Below are 21,539 nucleotides of genomic sequence, written 5' to 3'. Positions count from 1 at the left end.
CAAAAAACCCCCTGCAAAAACCTCTCCAGAGGCTCTAATTACTGTATAGGTTTTCCATTCAGAGACTGGGGCCTGTATAAATCTGAAAGGCTCTCGCTGCATGAATACATAGGTTGCATCTGAAGCAATATCATCATCAACTCTGTACACTGATGTATGATTCAATATAATTAATTTGTTCTTAGATTTTTAAAAAATTCAGACAACTATCCAGAACATTTTCCTGAATCAGCTAATTATCTACCACTTACTAAAATGGTTTTATGGGCTCCCTGGATAGAATTTTTATGCCAAAATATTTTATATTAAATTGTACCCTTTGAGATTTTTTGTTATGGGAAACCGCAGAAGCAAAGGCAAGATGACAAGGGTATCTTTCTATCCATTATCAAAAGTTTGTGAATTGGCCCATTTGGAATAATAAGTGAAGTGAAGTGCCACTGCTATATGAGTGAATTGGAAGGCTGACGTGATTACTTCACAAATACAGATATTATTTTTGATGTCACTACTGCTACCAGTTGGTGCTCATTGTACATGATACTGCATAACAAGTTACCCTGCTAGTTGGCTGGGGTTTTTTGAGACAGCTTTTCAGAGTATTCCTTTGTATCAGCTAATCACTAACCATCCTATCTATTGAACTGATGGAACCTCTGTACAAATGCAGTGCCACACTTAATATTTTATTTTAAAATATTCTCTTTAGGTCTTTATCCTCTTAGACTAATGGGAAAGAGAGCAGCCATCAAACCTATTAGCTGAAAAGGGTAAGTGGTGCCATTTATAATGACAAAGCTCTAAAAAATACCGTACTGAAAGGTGGCAACTCAGACAAGGGTGCTGCCAGCCTGCGCAGTGCTGGGTGACTGGAAAGCAGCCGTGACTGTCTGTTTCCTACACTAAGCTTCCTTCCAGCCTCCTGGCATCAGCATTCTTAGGGTATCAGGCCTGTGCTCCTGTAGCACTAGGAAGAACTGGGAACTTAGAAAAACAAATTAAATCGGTCACGTTTAAAAACATTGCTTTATTTATTAAATTATAATAAATTATAATATTATAAGTGGGTTCTTGTAAATTGAAACTCGTGAGAAAATAATAGCCAGTTTCTGAAAGTCTGTAGTAATTAAACCTTTCTCATTCATTTGTTCCTTAATAAGCTGTAAAAATCATTGGTCCTGATTCTGCGACATTTGAGCCTTGCTCAGATTCCCGCTGTAATGAACAAAGGGACTCCTATGACTGAGTACTGCAAACCGGAGAGAGTTTGCGGGTTTGAATCCTCCAAATTACTTTTGTTAAGCAGCTGTTTATGGGAAGTTCATTACGTTCTGTTGTGTTCAGTTCTCTCTCACAGATCACACGCAAGTTCATAATCTAGTGACTATAAAGTGCCCCTGAGCCACAGCAAAAGGAAACTGCTTTGCAAGTTGTATCGTAGGTAAATATTATTTCTTCTGCTGATCCTTGAGGAAACCTGCAGGATCCAGCTGGCATACTTTTTAACTGATAGAAATTGGAGAAGGACCTTTGCAGCTAGGCTTTCTTACACCTTCACAGGCTAAAAAAAGCTCAGGATATTCCTTCCAGATGCCAGCTTGGTGACAGCAGTTGTGTGTTTAAATGTCTTAAACTATAAATTATCGTGGTATGCACTATTACAACTGATATCAGTTTCAGGAAATGAAGCAACAAGCTGTTGCTTCTTTTTTGGTCTTATTGTGTTCTGCTCAAAGCAGCTTCATGAAGCACCCATCAAGTCAAAATGATTCTTGCCTGTGCATGTCTTGGTACTTATTTGTGAATTCCTGCCATATGTCAGGGATTGACAAGGTAGATCTTAAGATGTTGGCCATAAATAATGTAGTATTTGAGAAATTTAGATCCAGGATGTGCTGCCTTAGCTCTTTGGGCATGCTTGCAAGGCATTTAGGAGATCAGTGCTTCAGATCCCTGGCTCCTGGACTGGATTCTGCGCTGGTATCAGGAGTAATAACGAGCTGGGCAAGCCGAGCCAGAGCTAATGAGCCCTCCAGACCCTGCCTGTGGATTTCCAGCCTCCTGGGCCCACGCTGGCACTCCTGCACGTAAGTCTCCTCCACCGTGAAAATGTTCCAGCAAAGCTCAGTGTTATTTCAGGAGCCCCTGCCCCAAACTCCAATATCTTTATAGCGTATGGTGAGATACGATTGTCATACGAGGTCTGGAACAGCAATCCCACCATTCTATAAGCCAATAGCACTAGAAAGCAAGTTAAAATGTCCTTTCCTGAGCAACCAGTAAAGTTAAGCATGACCAGACCTTTCTCTAAATTTACCTTTAATTAATAATGAGGATCTACATTGATTTAAATGAGAACAACTTTGTCTTGGTATCATCTGGGTCCCTCTGAGTGAGGACTGTGAGTATCAGACTTGTGTCTCCTGTCCTCTCTACAGTCCTAAAGCCCTGAGGGTCAGAGAACCCTCAATATCTCAGGTGATACCTCCCAAATACATGCATGTTCTGCACAGTTTTGACAAGGGTGTAAAGAAGAGACTGAATCTCCCAGCTTTCCATCACAGAGCCTCATTTCTGGCGAAAGAAAAGAAAACTCTGAAAATGGAAAGAGTCTGCGATGCTGGAGGCTGCCACAGTGAGAACGGCAATTGACAAAAGGAAAAGAAAAAAAAAAACCAACAACCAACAACTCCAAACTAGTGAATAATCTTCAACCTCATGGTACGACTTCAAGAAGCCAAAAGATTTGAAGTTAAATTGAGTTCAGAGAAATGGATGAAATTTTGACATTAATATGAAGGTAATTTTAATCCACCAAAAATATGTTTTATCCTGTCTTGTTTTAAGAAATACTTATCACTCATCTGACGCTCACAGTCACACTAAGCTGAATATGACAAGTGTCTAACATAACATACCTATAACATATATTTGTAGTCATTTACACATTTAGGTTGTGTATTGTGATAGAGCAGTAAAGAATTTTCAAAAGTATTTTATACCTTCTACTTAACATGCCTTGCGTCTGAGGCATTATTTTGCACGATGCTTCAAGTCCAGCACTTTTTGAGGTGAATCAACTTATTAGTTAGGGGTTGATCCAAATGCAAACAAATGGAACAGACTGATTGACTTCAAAAGCTTTGGATCAGGTCCCAGCTGGAGAAATACCTGTAGCTGTTTACAAAAGAAGCTTCTCTCATCCTGGACAGAATTCACAATGATGTCGCACCTTCTCCAGGACTCCATGTTCTGGTGTGAATATTCACAGTTTGTGTTTACATCACTTTTGGATAGTCACGAGAGGGGCAATACTATGACTTAGTCCTCCTTTATTTCTAAAGGAATATTTTTTTTAAAAAAAATGTTCCTGTAAAGTATTTTATAAGATCCTTATGCCCTTTTGTATGATATCAGTTTTAGCTTTCAAGGACCACTTTTCAAAGCTGTTATTTTTTTATCCTCTTGTCTGAAGCAAGAAATCAAATGTAACTATAGTTTTAAGTCTTACTTGTAGAGGTTGAAGAGGCCTCTTTGGAAATGGAAGAAGGTTCTGAACCCTACTGAGACCTTGAAGGAGGAAGTAACTTCAGCAGAAGGTAAGCAAAAGAATAAGTAGACAGGAAGGCGATCGCACTTGCCCTTTTGCTCATCCTCTGAAACTGTCTTATCTCCTCTACAACCTCCTCTCTCCTTCTCATGACCTGGAAAAACATAAACTTACATAGCATTTTAACCAGAATTGCTTCCTAGGAGAAACCTAAAGAGAGTGTGTAAAGGGAGAGAAAAAATGTTTTTCTTGCCATGGAACTGTTAATACTGTATTTTGAATTCCCAGTGTCTTTGCTAAAATTTGTCAGCCCAGCTGGTTGTGACAAAAAGTGAGTACTGTACTCACATGTATTATATGACTGCCGTTTCCATCTCTTGCTTTCTCTCCCATTGATAGAGCTCATCCCAGACAGTCAGAAATTGTTAGATAAATGGATTGAATGTTTTCCTTCTCTCTAGACACCAAATTTTCAGTACAGACTCTGTAGTAGATACTGTACTAGGATATAATATTTGAGATTCGTTTTCAATTGTAATTGCTCTGACCATGGTTTCTTTTCAAGATTGATGCTCCACATAACTGTGCACCAAATAATATCATCTAGATTCATTGTGTCCTGATGGACTTCATCATAGTACCATTTTTCTTGATATTTTCCACTACTGCCACTGTTTTATTTCTGTGAATGGTAGGAAAAGCATGAATCACAAACATCAGCTACTATGCATTCTAGGCCAAATTGAGCAGTCCTATAAAATGAAACAATTAGATAGCTTTCAGTAACATGTATATGCATTATTGTTTCGTCTGAAACAGAACCATTGGTGCTTCATGATGCCAAATGTAAATAAGAAGCTTTAGTATTCACAAACACCTCCCCTCGCCGAATATTTAATTTTTTTCTAAAAAAAAAAAAGTTATTTACTTATCTCTGTTACAAAGTCATTGTAGTTTTGACTCATACAAGTGGAAGTTACATGTACCTTTCTTTCTTTGATGAACACAAATTATGTTCCAGCATTTTGACATCCTCTGAGTCTGATTTGACCTGCACCAAGAGGGAGATCTCCAGATACCAACATTTGGACTGGAAAAGACAAAAGGTATGCTCTCAAGAAGAAATGGTATATAAAGAGGGGAGAATTTCTGAGCCTATTCAAAGTCCTTCTATTCCAAAATTGAGGGGGCTTCTGTGGAAATTATAGTATGCAGGTTACTTCATAATGAGGAAAAAACAACTGTTAAACCTCTAAACATTTCCAGTTGTATAGAAAATTCACTTGGATGCTACTCTTTGAGAACACCATGGTGAATAGCATTCATAAGAGCATTCATATTTAAAACTTTATTAGTTAAAATAAAAATCACAGTATTTGAATAGCAGTTCCAGTAGAAAAAAGGATCGCTTTGGTGTATATTTGAGGTAAACTCTTCATAGTTTGTATTGAATGAAATTAGGAAGTTGTCTTATGTTCCCTCCAGGAAAGGTAGAGAACACAGATGGTGGCCAGAGATGTCTGGGAAAGCAGATGATGGCAGCTTTTAATTTTACATCTGTGCTAGCATATAATTGTGTAACGTCACTAACTCCAAGCATGAAATGCCCGATTTCTACTGGTGCAGCTTCTAGATTTGTGGGGACAAAATCTCACAAATCCTGTGGCTAAATTGCTAACTACATTTATCCACAAGTGACTCCTCTTACAGCTGATTGAAAAAAAATTAAACACCATATTGAGCTACCTTCAAAAATATGGTGTTGGGTAACCTCTGCTGCTCCTCATTTCCTCTTTTCTCCCCTTTGCCACTTCCCTGAAACAAGCCAATCTCTTGTATTGGGGAGTAAATTAAAATGTGTACCGAAAGGTTTCCATTCTTCATGTGAAATTTCTCAGTAGGACTTGTGATTAGTGTTCCAGAACCACCTGGAAAAATGGAGTTTGCAGACCTTTTAAACTTCAATTTCTGTCTTTTGATGATGAAACAAGGACTAAGCTGCGGAAAAGTAGCATGGAAGAAGAGTGCCCTTAAGAAGAGGTTTAACTGTGGGTGGACATTAATTAGAATTTCACAGTGTCTTCTGCAACCATGTGTTTGCATGCCTGCAGAAGTTATGGTACAAGGAATGTAATCCCTAACCTTAGATTATCTCTGAAGTGTATTGTTCTTTTATGTGAACTTGCCTCACACATAAATTCATGCATGCATTTCCTTCATTTTGCTGTTCACAGATTCTTTTACCCTCCAAAACAGTTAGCAAGACTTTAAGATGTTTTCTTCTTTTATCTTTCCATCTCTTTTTGTTCTTTCTCTCTTTTTAATGTCTTTTCTTGTTCACCTAGCCTGTTGCATCTGTTATCATTTCCATCTCTTGTTTCCCATCTTCCTTACTCGGGTACTTCCCATCAAACTAAATTATTTCTATCCAGGCTTCTTAATCCCACTCCATAATTTAGAGGTAGCAATCATACCATGATTTTGTTTCAACTCTTGGAACAGTCATACCTCTTCATTCCTCCCCCCAAAACATTTGTAGGCTTTTTGCCAGGTTCTTGGCACAGCAGGGGCCCAGTACAGCCACATCCAAGATATTTCCCTCTCTCCTTTTACAGCCAAAGGCAGAAGAGCTCTACTAAAACCCACCTCAAAAGGATCCACTTTGTAATTTCTTTTCTTGTGCCTGCGTGTGCATGTTTGTGTGTCTGTGGCTCTGACAGCAAAACCTGGGGGTTCCCCTTGCTTAGTCCCAGGACTGTGCATTAGCATTCGTGGGTTTGATCCTGCAGCCCCTGACAATTATATTAGAGCTTGCCCTTTCCCATAAAGCATTGCCAGTGTTACATTCAAGGCAAACCTTTGCATTATAGTTTTAGATTTTAGTTTTATGTCTCATTCAATTGCTCCTAAAGTATTTGGAAATTTCCTTAATAGATGCTCTCATCTTGTGTTTGAAAATCTGTTCTAGAGAATAAAATCTGTATGGCTGGAATTGCGTTTGCTGCACATATGGAAAGTAGCAAGAAGTCTTCTTGGAATTTTGCAATATTTGTAATAATATTAAACCAATCTAAACAATTTGTATTCCAGACCTATTTTCAAAAGATGACTGAATCAAATACTCCTGTTTTCAGTTTTGAAATTCAATGACAGCTTGTCAGCTTGCAAGCCAGAAAGAGAGACATGACTGCCAAATGCAAGTCTCTAGTTACTGATTTTTTCCATGATGTACTACATCCAAATAGATCACTAAAAAGATGTTTCCATTACTGTTTCTGAATATAAAAAATATGTATGGACCATGAAAAGATGATTAATCACTTTCAAGAACCCAAAAACCAAAAAATGAAGGTGGAGAAATAGGAATAAATTTCCTAAATTTGACCTTTTTTGTTCATGACTGATTTTCACTTTTCTTTTTTTTTTTTTTTTTTTTTTTTTATGGCTCAGAAATTATTCCCGTGAAAGAGAGTGAGTGTGAGAATGCATGTGCCCTTTTGGATCAGAATTAAAGCTTTGCTTTTCCCTAACACAGGAAAGGAAGACTTTCCCTAATCTTTTTGTATTTTTAGAAACCTCTGTCATGCTTCGTTTATACTCCTGGTGTTTTTACCTCACAGCCAGAAATCTTTTGTTCTGATTCTTGACCGGATCCAGTCAAATCACGGGTTAAGATGACAAATTACTTATTCCAGATAAGCTACAGTTCCAGTGTGGTTGAAGAACCTGTGAGGACCAGCACCAGGTCTCAGCTGAGTGGCTCCAGTCCAGGCATCTGCCTCTGTCCCTGTGCACCTGGGCTTATCTTTGGAAGAAATACAACCCACAGTAAACGTCTTACCACGAAATGCCTTAGTGGTATGTAAAGCTTCCTAGCTTCTGAAGTATTAGAAAATTAAAAGGGGGTGGAGTTTTTTTGGTTTTTGTTTTTCCCTCCAGTATATTGTCCTTTCCATACATAGACTATATAGGTCCCCAGTTTGATCTGCTGTCTGGACTCTATATGAGGCTGTTGTTTTTGTTCTCACTGTTCTGAAACTACTCCCTATAAACATGTTGTGATAAGTTGGTAGCAAGAGCGCTGAAATTTATTATATGTCTACCAGTGGAACATCAGGGAAAGGCAATAATAACCAGGCAAAGTACTTCAGAGCTTTAGTGGGACAATCAAAGCCTCACAAATTCCCCTAAAACATAGGAAGAAATATTTCAAAGGCTTCACTTTATAGAAAAAGCAGCAAAGATTTGTTTCAGCAGTTGTAAAACTGGCAGTGAGACAAGTTTTGCCAGTTTCCTTTTATCCAAAACATTTTTCACAAAGCCTTAAAAATATTATCTTTGTATGTTCCACTACATTCTTACTTGAGTTTTCATCTCCTCTGGTTTGTCTGTCTCCTTGTCACTTTACGTCACTCATGTCTAAAGAATACAGTTACAAATGTAATGAATAAAGTAATGCAACAGGCATAACCTAGCAACAACTGATTTGGGATGCCATATATTTTTTCATGATAAATAAAACTTCCTCTTACTAGAGTTAGCAGAGCATTCTGCTGGTTATGATTGATAGTACCTGTTAGTGTCGCTTGCTTTCAAAAGCTTTCTGAAGAATGACAAAAGTACAGCAGAAAAATTAACCTTAAGTGTTTAAAAAGAGAAATTTAAATTCTTTCACCATGGATGTCACTTAAAATGAAGTGTGCTGGAAAACGTTCAAGAGAAGTCCACTGTAAACTAACTTAATATTGTTAAAATGAACTTGTACACAAACACAACTGTGCTGAGTCCATCCAGCCCCTTCCATATGAAATCACATTCCTGTTTCCTGCTGAATGTAATTTGACTACATCTCTCTGCCTGTCTAATTCTGGTGATGTCTGGGATTTTAACAAATTATTTTAAGGCTAACATTTTATATTCTACTGCCAATGCTCTTAAATTCAAGAATCAGTTGAGGAGACCCTAGGTCAGGAAAAATGGATGAATTTTAAATCAAAGTGTAAATCAAGAGAATCGATTTTGTAATCTGTTCTTTCTTATAACCCAAATATTTTATTATACTTGATTTATTCAGACAGCACCAGTAATAATCTTTTTTCTTCTCTCACTTGTAGAACAGAGATTTCTTGAGGGTGTGATGAAAATATTGTTCTTTCAAGGCTTAAATTCATGCAGAAAAAAGTATTTTATGGAATTATGCTAATAGCACTAGGAACGGCTGGGATACTTGGTCAACCTTACTTGATATCAAAAGTCTATTCATTTAAAATTGCAGTGATAATGAAACAACAGAGGTGTTCAAGTGACAGAAAAGGAAATGCCATACCTGGAAGCCTTTGTCTTCCAATCCCAGGGCTACATTGGCAGTTCAGTAATAGTTACCTTTCTCCGCACCTTAGCAGACATCAGCATCCACCTCAGGACTTAACTTCCCACTGTTCAGCCAGGATGTTCCTACCTATGCATTTTCTCCCTCAGTAAATTGAATCCAATTTAAAAGTGAAAAGGTCATTAGAAAATACAAGTGTTCAGCTGCCAGCAGAGTTCAGGCTCCCTGGCATGCTGGTGTCTGGAAATGCCCAGGACTGGCAGGCAGAGGCACTTCAGCCACGCCAGGAAGGGCAACAACCAGCTGCATGTCTCACGGAATAATGGAGTGATGGTCCTCTAAACACTGTGGATCAGAGCATGGTATTTTTGTCCACCTGTAGCACGTCTTTGCAGGAGTCTAACAGACAATCTGTACCACTGATTACTTAGATTTGCTCTTGAAGTAAACCATGAGCATATTTCTGAGGGGAAGAGATATGGGGGTGTATAATTGGAGGGTAAGTGACCCACAGTGCCAATCTGCTTAGCCACAGCTCCATGGTGGCTGGTCTATCTACAAGCATCAGGATTAGCATTAGCTAGATATAATCCAAAGGGCTGATCCTAAATATCTCTACCAGGAGCTTTATGAGCCTCCCAGTCTGTCCTTTCTTCAGTATCAACTGCTTGAACAGGCAGACCCATGAGGCAATCTGCTTCTCTATTTTATTCGCTTCTTCTCAGGCTAGTTGACATGAAGTAACATTATTTATATGAGTAAATACTGCAGCCTGTCCCTACGTGCAGTAACAGAAGCACTTACGGTATCCATAATTCCAAAGGTTCCCAAGCCACTGAATCCTGTTCTGGATAAGAAATCTGCAGGGAATCTCATGACTGAAAAGCATCAGCTTATTCTCAAAGACAACTGTTTCAGCAGGGTCTTCACAGATGTTACAGACCATGTAAATAGTGGCAGATTCCTAAACCCGACACCATTCCCTGGGGTACCGAAGAGAGGCACTGGTGTAGAAAGCCAGCGTCTACCTTCAAGCCTCACAGGCGAAGTGCCTTGCCCTGTCTCCTGCTGAGTCAGCTGCATTCCCCATTCATAGTGAAAACTAGAACATCTTTACCCCTGATAATTCTCCAACAAAAATGGTCAGTTATTTATTTTTAGCAAGGATGTGAAACAAAAAGTGCCTAGAGACTTGGGAAATTGCATCAGCTACTGGCAGGGATGATGGGCGAGTGGGAAGCCGGAGCTGGCTGACAGTCTCCTCCTGTTTACTGAGCAATGGAGAAGCCGAGAGCATCCCTTACACTCTCGGGATCCTTTGAAGGAGTCACTTCTTTTTTCCTCCCTAACATCTTTTCTTTTGTTCTTACATGACATTAGCTGTTTCTCATTAGTTTTCTCACTTGTACCCTCCCGATTCTCTCCCTGATCCCACCAGGGGGAAGCAAGCGAGCGGCTGCCTGGGGCTGAGTTGCCAGCTGCGGTTAAGCCACGACAGAAACAGAAAATGCTGCTACGGGGCATACCTTCGACTTGACTAGGTTTTATTCCTAGTGCTCATGTAAGAATGAAACCCAGAGATCATTAAGGCCCAAGTATGAGCTTGAAGACCCCTTGTGAGCAAGCCCTGCATGCGGTGAGCCGAGCCGCCTCTCCGTCCATCCCAGCCAGAAAGTACCAGGAGAAAACTGATTTCTTTCAGCTTTTGTTGACTCTACCTTATCTCCCTTCCTCTGAAGGCTGCTCTGCCTTCCCTTGCGCTTCTGTATTTCTGTACATTAGAATATTAGGTCAAACACTCTCACTAAAAATTATGCTGTACAATATTTCTGATTTTCATCTTTTTGCTTGATTTTCTCCTCATCTACTAGAGACATCAATGGTAAAGTAGTTTTCCCCCTCAGATGTTTGTGCTTTGATCATGCAAGAGTTTACTACAAATATCATGTCAAACAGGGCTTCCCCAGTTCTTTATAAATGTTCACTGTGTGCTCGAAGGTGCTGGGAAAACAAGGCTTACCTATCACTTTAGGGGTTATTAACGATTTTTGTTGTTTCCCCCCTCACTGTGCACTATGGAGCCTTAGGGGTCTCTGATCTGGACCATGAGGAAAGTGTCCCATAATGGGTTAACACCGACCTGATCTTTTACTGTTACCTAAGTTGCATGACTGTATTGTTTACCCTAATAGTGATGGGTTTGATACTTGTGGTGGAAGCAGAGGAAGGGATTAGCTGCTGTTTGCTGTGGAAACCACTTGAAATTCAATCTGTGGGTTAATCTAATTATAGTGTGAATGATAGTCAGACTAGATGATGAGGCTGTTGTCTATAAACTTAAACCTGAACGTACCTTATGTTGTCTAATTTTAGCTAGGTACAGTGACAGGGACAGCGTACTCTATTTTGCATAGCAGGTTATTGAGATTTTTATACATATATGTATATCTAATCCAGTGGAAAGCAATAGTTCATGGAAATGTAAATACTGTTCTGCAAAATCTATTATAGACCTGAATTTTTTTTTTTTCCTTTCTGCTAAGGAATAGTGCTGTTTAATGGAAAGATCTGCTGTCTCTGCTATACGATCCTGACTGCACGCTCCTGCAGGGCAGGTTGCAAAGCTGCAGTATGTAATAAGGAGCCTTCGCTCGGTTTGCTCTCCACTAAGGGCCTAATGACACCGCTTTCCAAGCAATGCTGTCATAGCATGTCTCCGTGATGCAGGAATTGTTACCAGGCTTTACCTGACCTCATTGTGCAGACTTCATCTTAGGAATCTATCATCAGATGCGTTTTTGGCATTGATAAATCAACCACACAGCTCAGTGCCAGACCGTACGCCCCTGCCGAATGCATTCCTCTGTGCTACAGGCTTTCACACCGAATTCATATGGAACAGTGTCCTCAGGCTCTGAGTAAAGAGGGAAGGAGGAAGAGCTCATAGATTAAATTTTACATTACATTTTATGAGAATAAAAGCTGTATTCAAGCATTATGGATTGATGAGTATAGCTATCTGTATCCTAAATATCTGAGTTTTAATACTCTCATCACTTAGACAAAAAAAAAAATTACAGGCTCTGACATATACAGGGGATAGAACTTGTTAATGTAATTAATATTCCTCTATATCAAGGCAAACAATCCATCACACCTATTGATAAGCAAACCTGTTAAAAAAAGGATACACATAAAAATAAGCTGTTAGTCCACCTCGCGGTATCACATGAAGGGACTAGGCAGGGCTGGGCTGGCAGCCACCAAGTGCAGCGTGTTTCGGAGCTGAAGCAGTGCCATGGCCCAAGGAGAGGCGTGGGGTGGGGGTGGATCACGGGCCGGGCAGGCACACAGCAGCTCCTAGCGTAACCCCGCGGCCAGGGCAAAGAGTACTCGCCTTGGGTGCAGAAACAGGGGACTATCAGGCTGAACTAGAAGCGATAGATGACACCTGTAATTAGGACTCTTTGGGGATGACAGTGATTAATTCCAACAAGGTGTTGATGAATCACGGTTTTAAAGAAGGCGCCTAGTTATTATTTAAGGGCTTGAAAAAATGCACTATAGTGAAAGTCTCAAGAGTATAACCTGGTTTATTTAAAAAAACCCAAAACAAACAAACAAACAAACAAAAAAACGACCAAAAAAAAAAGGATGAAGGGTTATTTGAATAGAGCTTGGAATTATCTCTATATGGAACATAATTCATAATATAAAGCTTAGAAATTAGCAAGTAAAATATAGCACCTGGAAAATGCAGAAGTAGAACAGGCAAATTCAGACCAGATACAAAACTTCCTCTTATAACTGTAACTATTTTAAGTGGAATTAGAACAACCTACCAACATTTGTTCTGGGTTTTTCATCCCTGGAAATGTTTAAATCCTACCTGTGTTTTCTGTTATGTACAAGGTTATAAGGACTAAACAAGCATAGTGATCTTCTCTGATTCTAACCTATTAAGAAAAATGATTAAATCCTGTTCCAAAGTTGATTTTAGCCTTTACAAATCTTATTATCCTTCACAGATCAAAGGAAAAGTCCACTATGGACATAAAATTTATGCAGGATTTTAAAATTTAAGTTAATTACATATTTTAAAAGTATGAATTATGTGTTTGGTTGTATGCTTTCACAGGTATAGATATTTTTATATATAATTTTCCCAGGCAGGAGAGCAGAAACAAAGCTTTTGAGAAGACAAGATACCTCCCCATCCCATCAGGCTTGCAACCTTGAGGCTAATCATACATGACTGCAGTAGTGACTGGTTTTCTCACCGCACTGGAATGTTTTCTTTTCAAGCTGAATACTGCATTGAAAGCCCCACAACCCCACCGAGAAGAGCAAGGGCTGTCTCGCTGCTCCTGGCCAGCTAAATAGAGTGAATGAAGGGTTGTATTTAATCCATTTCAAACATCCAAATGAAATATGCTTATTTGCTTCTTATACAGGCTAGGATATATTTCACTTAAAGATGAGTCTAATGGAAATAGCAAGTGATTTGTCATCGGCTTCAGTGAAACCCAGGATTATACTTACAGTACACATGGGAAGAAAGGCTTTCTGAAAAGCACATCCTGCAGTCCCAATCACTTCATCACGCGAACATAATATACCCCCGTATTATACACCTGCATGTTCCGAGCAAATTACATCTTCAAGGGAATTGGGCTTTTGGCTCTTACTTCTACAGTTGGAAGTCTTTCCAGAATTTGAAATATTTTGTTTCTAAAAGTTGAAACCATTACCTTTCCTTTGTAACAACTGCTGGTGTGGCAAAAAAAAAAAAAAAAAATGTTTTGCATTTGCTTTTATGCACATTATTTTCTTAAGCTCATCTAATACAGTGAGCTACGCAACAACAGTTTATTTTACTAAGATGGTGTTTTTATCAGAACTAAAACAGGAATTTTGGATAGCCAAACAATTAATCCTTCCTAATCATTCTCATCAGGCTTCAGATCACCATTAAAACTGTTAGGCTTTTTCTGCCTGTGAAACAAACAAGCATCTGACCAATCAAACAAACTTCCACAGCAAACTTACCCAGTTTTCGCAAAAGTTGCCCAGTATCTCAGCATGGACCGGCTTAAGATTTCTTCAGCTTTGGTGTAATTGACTCTTCTTTCTAGAGGCAGTCCGAACACAAACTCGATCTCATAACCATGCATTACTCCCATCCACTCTGGCCAAGGGAGCTTTGAGGATCGGTGTTCAAAGAAATAAAAAAATGCTTTGTGTCCTAGCTGTGCAAATTTTTTTGTGAATTCCATTGTAGGACATATTATATTGTAGTCACCGATAACATCATCCATGGCATCACGGTAATGTTCTGGCTTTTGCTCATTTTCCCAATCTGTGTATTGAAAAATGATCGATTCTATTGCAAGTTGACTTGCTTCTGGGAAGGACAGAGTTAAAGCGGCTTCAAATGCTGTTTTATTGATCAAGCCATTGCTATCCTTGCTGAAGCCAGGGACTCCATATGCTAGAAATGCTGATCCTTCATCTTTATTAACACCGACTAAGATCTGTGTTTGTTTGAAAAGGCCATTCTCAATCAATGTTTCTGGCATGTCAGAGAGAAAGTCGCCATCCACAGTTGGACAAAAATATACTCGTAAAAGAGAGTCATATGTTACAACAAAAATTTCATTCTCCAGTATATCCTTTGGGTCCTTGTCTTGGAGGCAGAGAATTAGCTCTGTCTCATTGCTGGTGGGACACTGGAGCTGTTTAGCTAGAGCCACTGTTCTGTTTCTGGCTTCAGATGCTGTTATTGCAGCCCAAGGGGCATTTGCAGATCCACTTTGCATGATGGCTCTTGTGAATAAAGGATGGCTTTTAGGAGAAAGGATATGGTAGCTGACAGAAGCTGAGCCAGCACTCTCTCCAAATATAGTCACACTTTTTGGATTGCCTCCAAATGCTGCTATGTTCTCCTGGACCCACTGAAGTGCCAATCTTTGATCAAACAAACCTGCATTTCCAGGAGCTTCCTGGTTTCCTGGCAGAGCCAAAAATCCTAATGCACCAGTCCTGTAGTTCATGGAAACTACAATGACTCTTTCTACCCTGGCCAGAAACTTGCCGTCATAGACTGGTAGGGAAGTTGACCCAGTCTCAAAGCCACCACCATATATCCACACCATGACAGTTGCATTCTTAGGTTTGGGAGAAGGAATCCATAAATTAAGGTATAAGCAGTCTTCACTTAGGTTAGTTTTTGGATTCCACATCTCTGATCCAGGAAATCCCGGGTAAGTAGTGTCTATAAGCTGGTAACAAGAGTTTGCGTGTTTTGTGGCATCCCAAACATCTGACCACTTCTCACGAGGTTCTGGCTTTTGAAATCTCAGTCTACCAATGGGTGGCTGTCCATAAGGTATTCCAAGGAAGGCTGTCACAGTTCCCCCCAGCACCTGCAGGTTCATTCCTCTGACTCTGCCCTTCTTGGTTGTAACGGTGTTATCTTCAGGGATTACCTTCCTGATGAACATATACAGTAGAAGAAGCCAGATGAGAAACCTGATATAGAGACTTGTACCATTTGTCCAAGTCATGATGCCTGAAACACAGGAAAAAAGACATTCAAGAGTTAGTATTGCAATGTATTAGTACCAAAGCCAAAATAGGTTGTTCAAAAAGGGTGTAGGTCATCCCAAGGACATTGAAAATAACATGGTGCTGCTACACAAAGGTCAGCAGTCTTTAACCATAAGTTCTTGTTAGTTAGTTGTGTTGCAAAGACTGTGTTTAGTATTTAGTATTTGGTACAGTACTTCAGAAAAACTCTTGCTAAAAAAAAGACAGAACTGAAGAAGCCTGACCAGGGAAGGTAATGTCATATAAGCAGAGTCTGAACTACTTCAGTTGGCAGATGAATTAACCACTTGCATTTCCACTGGCGCGATGAACAGGACATTTTATGATCTGTGATGGAAAATGCCATGCCTGACTAGCCATCATTCTGTTAGAGGTTGCTTTCGCAATTTGTGTTCTCAAATCAATAAAGAGTGATAACAAACATCACTAGGCACGGATTTTTCCACACATAAACACACAATCCATGAACATGGAAAAGGAGCTTGAAGCCAAGTTCTAATCCAAGGATTTCCGGGTCCACGTAAGTTTTGAACTACATGTTTGTATCACATACAGATGCCTGGGCTGAAACAAACCATCAATGGCACGATTTGCTATAACCTCAAAGCACAGGGTGATTTTGTTGTCCTACTCATACGCCTTAAGATCTGAAGGTGTTTTAACAAGTGAGGTATGTGAAGGACATCTGACCTGACCGGCAGGTCAGCTCCTGTGGGCAACTGCATACAGAAGTACACCAAGAATTACATGAAACATTTATTTCAAGATCTTTTTTCTCTAAAGCAACTTAACCAAGGTTATAACCACCATAGCCATAAGAAGTAGTCATACTTTTGCTACTTAGAATGAATATTAAAATACTAAAAAGACAACAATTTTTAATATATGTAGGTGGTGCCTAATAATTTGAGTATGGCATTCCTTAGAACTTTTCATAGTAGTAATTAGTAATACCTTAAAGCTAAAGGTATAGATGCTGATTATGTACCACATTTAAGCATACTAATAGTCCTATTTACCCCAACCTTTTCAAATGCTATAAACCCCCAGTATCTTAGCGGAAAGTCAGAAAAAGACTTTTTGCATAAGCCCATTTCTATGGCTTACATATTTGAAAATGGTCAACAAAGCTTCCTTCTATTTTTTGCTTGTTGCCTTGCCGTACATAGTGTACTCTGTCCTGCCACTTTAAACAGGCCATTCTTTGTTAATGACAAGCACTTGTGTCCTTAAAAGGAATAAGAGGCTAATTTCTGTGGAAAGTACAGCTGTGGCCTAATCTAAGCTCCTCCTGCTTGTTTGCGTATTCTTAGAAATGAAATAAGAAAAGGCAGGGGAGGGAAAAGGAAGATTTTGTGCAGAGAGATTCCTAACTTTGAGATAGCATCAAAGGAACAGGGAAGAATCTTCAGAGACAATATTTTTATCAGTCATATAAACAGGTAGAAAATAGATAAATTTTAGAAAGCAAACTTTTACGCTCTTGTTTTTAAAAAAAAAAAAAAAGAAAAAAGATAAGGTAGTGAATGGGGGCAATAGACTTCAGACTTGGTCTGACATTCCATCTGGCCTTCAGCTTGACTTATATAAACCTGTAAATGACCTCATGTATGCTAAACTTTACAGATGTGCGTAGTCGATCTGGGCAACTCACACGGTCCAGCAACTCCCAAGGAGTTTGGGTAAGCAGAGCCTCTCCCTGGCTGCCCGCAGCACCTGACCAGGATGCTCACATCGTTCAGTGGCATCTGGCCCCCTCTTTAAGTGCCAATCATATTTTTGTTCCATCCATTCCTGTCACAAAATCTTTCCAGAGCTGGGTGAGAAAAGGTATGTAAAGATTAGCCTGAGGCTAAACTCTTTCACCCTATCTCACAGTCAACCAAGGCAATGGAGGAACTGTGAGAAATGTTAATAGTAGGGATCCAGCTGGGTAAATGTGCAGCCAATGCACAGCACTGCCAGATGGGAGAAGTAATTTCTCTAAGTTTGTTGTTTCCCTGACACTGTCTTTCTTCACACACTTCTAACACACCACCACAACAACAAGCTGGAAAGAATAAGAGATTTCAAACATTGTCATTATGAAGAAGATAAAATGGTACTAAGAAAAGCGAGAGGCATTAAAGTTCCTAAAGCTTTTAATATCTAAATAGTAATTAAAATTAATTGCCCTCTGCACTTTCCTGTTAATTAGAAAGGAACGGGGTGGGAGGAAAATACTGTAGTACTGCAAAACACAGAGGCACAGATTTTGACCATAAGAAGTTTTAGACAAGAATTTTAGGAAGGGAAAAACAACAACAACAACAAAAAAAAAAACCAAAAACCCAAAAATCAGTTCTGTACCTTCTTAATTAGCTCTGCAAAAAAACAGATGGCATTTAAAAAAAAAAGTTTTAAATAGATCAAGTTTGAAAAACACAAGTTTTGTACTTCTGAATGAGAGGTCTTGTCTAGTCCTAAGTTACTTTGCTAATATTAATAAAAGTAGCGAGTGGCAGAGGATTATTATTACACATTGAATGTATGGCAAATATTACATTTAATAAGGTTTTTACGACTGCATTAAACCAAACCCAACAACGTAAAGCACACTGAGCAAAACAAATATTACTTGATTATTACTATGAGAGTAAAGGGGTCGGAAGATTGCTTTAGCTCCTCAACTTTAACCGAGCAGAGATATAGCATATAATGCACTTGCATACTTTAAAAAGCTGCTTATATAGTAGTTTCCTCCAGCAAAACTTAAACATTTGACTATACTTTTGTATTCTCATTCAGCAAGGGAACACAGTTTATTTCACTATGTCCTCTCCTCGCAAATCTTTACCCAGCCAAAAAATCTATACACAAGACTACATAATCAGTATTTAAATAGAAAAGATGGTTGAATTAATAAGTGATTTCTAGCTCAGCTTAATTTACTTAGCTCAGGATCCCTTGAATAATATCAAGGTCTGATACACACGCCTGCTTACTCGTTCCATTTGCAGAGCAGAGTGAGTTTTCCCAAGAGAGCAACAAATGGGCAGAGCATAACATTTTAAAAGATCCCAATCCCCGTGCAAATCAAGCTGAACTGTAAATTATCCTGGCAGACAGAGATGTGTAAATAGAGAATCACTTACCCCACTTCTATGACAAGAACTACAAAGTTTTTAAGAGTCAGGATCTTTGAATACTTCAGGGAAAATGCAGTATGCAGCTGCTGCTTTAAGCCCGTAAATTGGACAGTACTGACATTATAATCAACTGTTTCTGACACAGAGCTCGCGAGAGTTGGCAGCAGCAACTTGATCTGCCGGCAGCCGTTCCTTACTATCTGACATCTGCTCAAAGGCTAATGGTATCGTTGTAGAAATGCTACAGAGAGAAATCCGTCTGGGAGAAAGTCAGGCGTGAGCTTCCACAGGAAAGGGAAGATACAGGGATTTTTTTCTTTAGCACAGGGCAACAGTTTTATCATGTAAAAAGATGAACAGAATTATAAATGTAATAAAATCCTGCCCCTCTTTCCTTCATCTCGCTTAGAGCACCGATCTCACCTGGGCCTTTTTGCTATTGTACAGCTCAGGATTAGCACCATTTTAAAGTACCTCAAACTTTTCTTTTCACTGTAAGATAAGTAGTTATTTTTGGTTTTAAGCAACTGTGGCAGATAAAAAAGGAGTGTCTTCTGCACAGACATGTCAACAACTGGCAAGCATCGTTTGTGTTACTTAACTCATGGCCATCTGCAGGCTGCGGCAGAAATCTGCGTTGTCCTCGCCTGATGTTAGGGTTAAAAATGGTACCCACATTGTGTCACACGCTGTTTTCTCTCTCTTCTTAGGCTTCAAATAGGAAATTACCCATGCTGCTTAGTACACCCGATACCCTCCTTTTGCCTGACCCTCTTAAAACCTTGTTTCCCCCAGAACCCAGCGCTGCAGGTGCAGAGCCAGTCCAAACCGCAGGGCAGAGTTGTCAGGGCTGCAGCACAGCCAGGGACGTGTCCCACAGCACAGGGGGGGCATGTAGAGTACAAATATTTCAAGGTACAGATGAAGGCAGAACAAAGAAGAGGGGTGGAGTCTACAAATAAATTACATACACTCCCCTTAGAAAATGCCTGGTCAAACCCATATCCCTGAGCCACCATGTGAAACCAGGCAGCCAGCCCTTGGTGGTGGGGCTGCTGACCCCCAGCAGCATCTGCACCCTAGCTCTGCTCTGAGAAAAAACAACTTTTCCACAATTTAAGGTTTTCTGCTACCGAAAGCCTTTGCTTCCCCTGTTAGAGCTGAAGGCAATTAATTTCCCTCTGTTTAATAATCAAACTACAGCTCTGTTTCAATTACACAAAAGCAATATTTGGCAATGCATAGAACAGAAATAAAGCAGAAATAAAAAGTTGAGTGTGAAGTTTATAGACCTTAACATGGAGACTACAAATGATTTTAAAAAGCTAGCATGTGAAATAGTGTTCTAATAGAGAAAATCTCAAGCAAGCACGGTCATATAGTTTCTTCCAATAATTTTACAGTCTACCTTTAAGATCAGACGTTTGACAGGTATATTGCAGGGACACATCCATTGGAAAGAATATGTCCCAGTCTAAACTTAAACCAGGTTATAAATCCCTAAGCTTGCACCATGGAAGCGTCCAATATAGTTGCTTGTTAGGAATTCAGAATTCTTAGCCAAGACTGTTATCTCAGTAATGTAAATATAAATATTTAATAACAAAACAGGATTAATTCAGAATCAACTCTAGGGAGAACTCCTGCTGATTAAAACTTTTCAAGTGCATTCACCTGCAGGACACACTAAGTTGCCCTCTTCAGATTGAGGCCATCTTCAACGTTCTTCCACGTGCACACTCATTCACTGTCTCTAATGCCCCTTCAACCCATTTGGAAACATGCCCAGATGACACACATTTGTTTCATTTCCATGACATCAGAGGAATGAATCACAAGCCCCAAATCTTGTTAGAGGCCACTTTTAAATAAGGTATTTCTGACGCTTATGACAAACCATTGTGTTCTCAACCCTCATCCCTGCCTCGAGCAGTAGAGAAACAGCAGGAGACTCAAGCACCAAAAGTGCTGTTCCTGACTTCATCTATTTTCCAGCATTGGCTGTGCTGTCCTACATCTTCTGTCACCACCGCTCCCTTCCTCCCTCCTCGCCCCTCTCTGCTTGCCTGTATGGTGCCCAAGGCACCTGAAAGAGCCTCCTGCTCCGAGGCAGGCACAGTCACTAAATGCAAGATGTGGAGCATTTCTATGGGCTCTGACAAGGTGACCTGGGATAAGTGAATCAGCTGTCTCGGGCTGTTCCTCGGGCAGTAGGAAGCACCGAGTTCAGCCTCAGGGTTACCTGGATGTCTTCGGGGAAGGGGAGCATTAGGACAGACTGTTCAGACTGTTACTCTTCTCGACTATAATTCTTCAGTTTACTGTTAGACTATTATGCTGTACTTTTTAAGAAAACTAAGCCCTCTTCTATAATTTTCCCTTTAATTAAAAAATTAACATATAAATTAAAGTTTCACAACTGTGTGCTGTGAGAGGAAACACTTATTTTAGTTATTACTTAGCTTACTAAAAATACCTGCTAGAAAATTAGAGATTAAATACATTTAATGCCTTTAGTAATTCTGTGTAGAGTGGTCATTTTCTCAGTTTTCCTTTGGGAGCTTGAAAGGAAAGGAAGTACAATCCAGCAGGCAAAACACCATATATACGTGTGTGTGCATGCTTATAAGTGCTGTTAAACATGCATACATCTATAGGTACATGCACAGGTACTTTTAGATATCTCTATCCATCTACCTATCTATTTGTAACGCTGGGAGTTTTTGAGGTTACGTACATTTTTATGGTGATGTTCTTAAAAATCGCCACCAAAGATAAAAGAGTCTTCCCATTATTTCATGTGTACATATGAAATAGATGTCACACTGGCATTTTGATACGAGAGATGTCCAAGTCTCTTAAGAAATGAAAGCAAAGGCCAACTCTAGGGAAGATTGACATTTAGCAGGCTAAGAAGCTTAGA

The 21,539-nt window shown here is 39.5% G+C and overlaps 1 protein-coding gene across 1 annotated transcript in view; it reads right to left on the bottom strand.

Annotated features, from left to right (window-relative positions):
* BCHE (butyrylcholinesterase) overlaps nucleotides 1–18,820 on the bottom strand; it is a 32,180-nt gene extending 13,360 nt beyond the window's left edge. The window contains exons 1-2 of the mRNA XM_005236146.3: nucleotides 18,623–18,820; nucleotides 13,929–15,450 (exon numbers count right to left, since the gene is read on the bottom strand). Coding sequence (XP_005236203.1) covers nucleotides 13,929–15,445 — 1,517 coding nt within the window. The 5' untranslated portion in view covers nucleotides 15,446–15,450; nucleotides 18,623–18,820. The remainder of the gene's footprint in view (nucleotides 1–13,928; nucleotides 15,451–18,622) is intronic.
* Nucleotides 18,821–21,539: the final 2,719 nt, after the last annotated feature.

The sequence above is a fragment of the Falco peregrinus genome, chromosome 12 (genome assembly GCF_023634155.1).
Source record: "Falco peregrinus isolate bFalPer1 chromosome 12, bFalPer1.pri, whole genome shotgun sequence".
Classification (NCBI taxonomy): domain Eukaryota; kingdom Metazoa; phylum Chordata; class Aves; order Falconiformes; family Falconidae; genus Falco; species Falco peregrinus.
The sequence above is the reverse complement of the archived record's forward strand: the minus strand, read 5'-3'. Positions and strand labels throughout refer to the sequence as shown.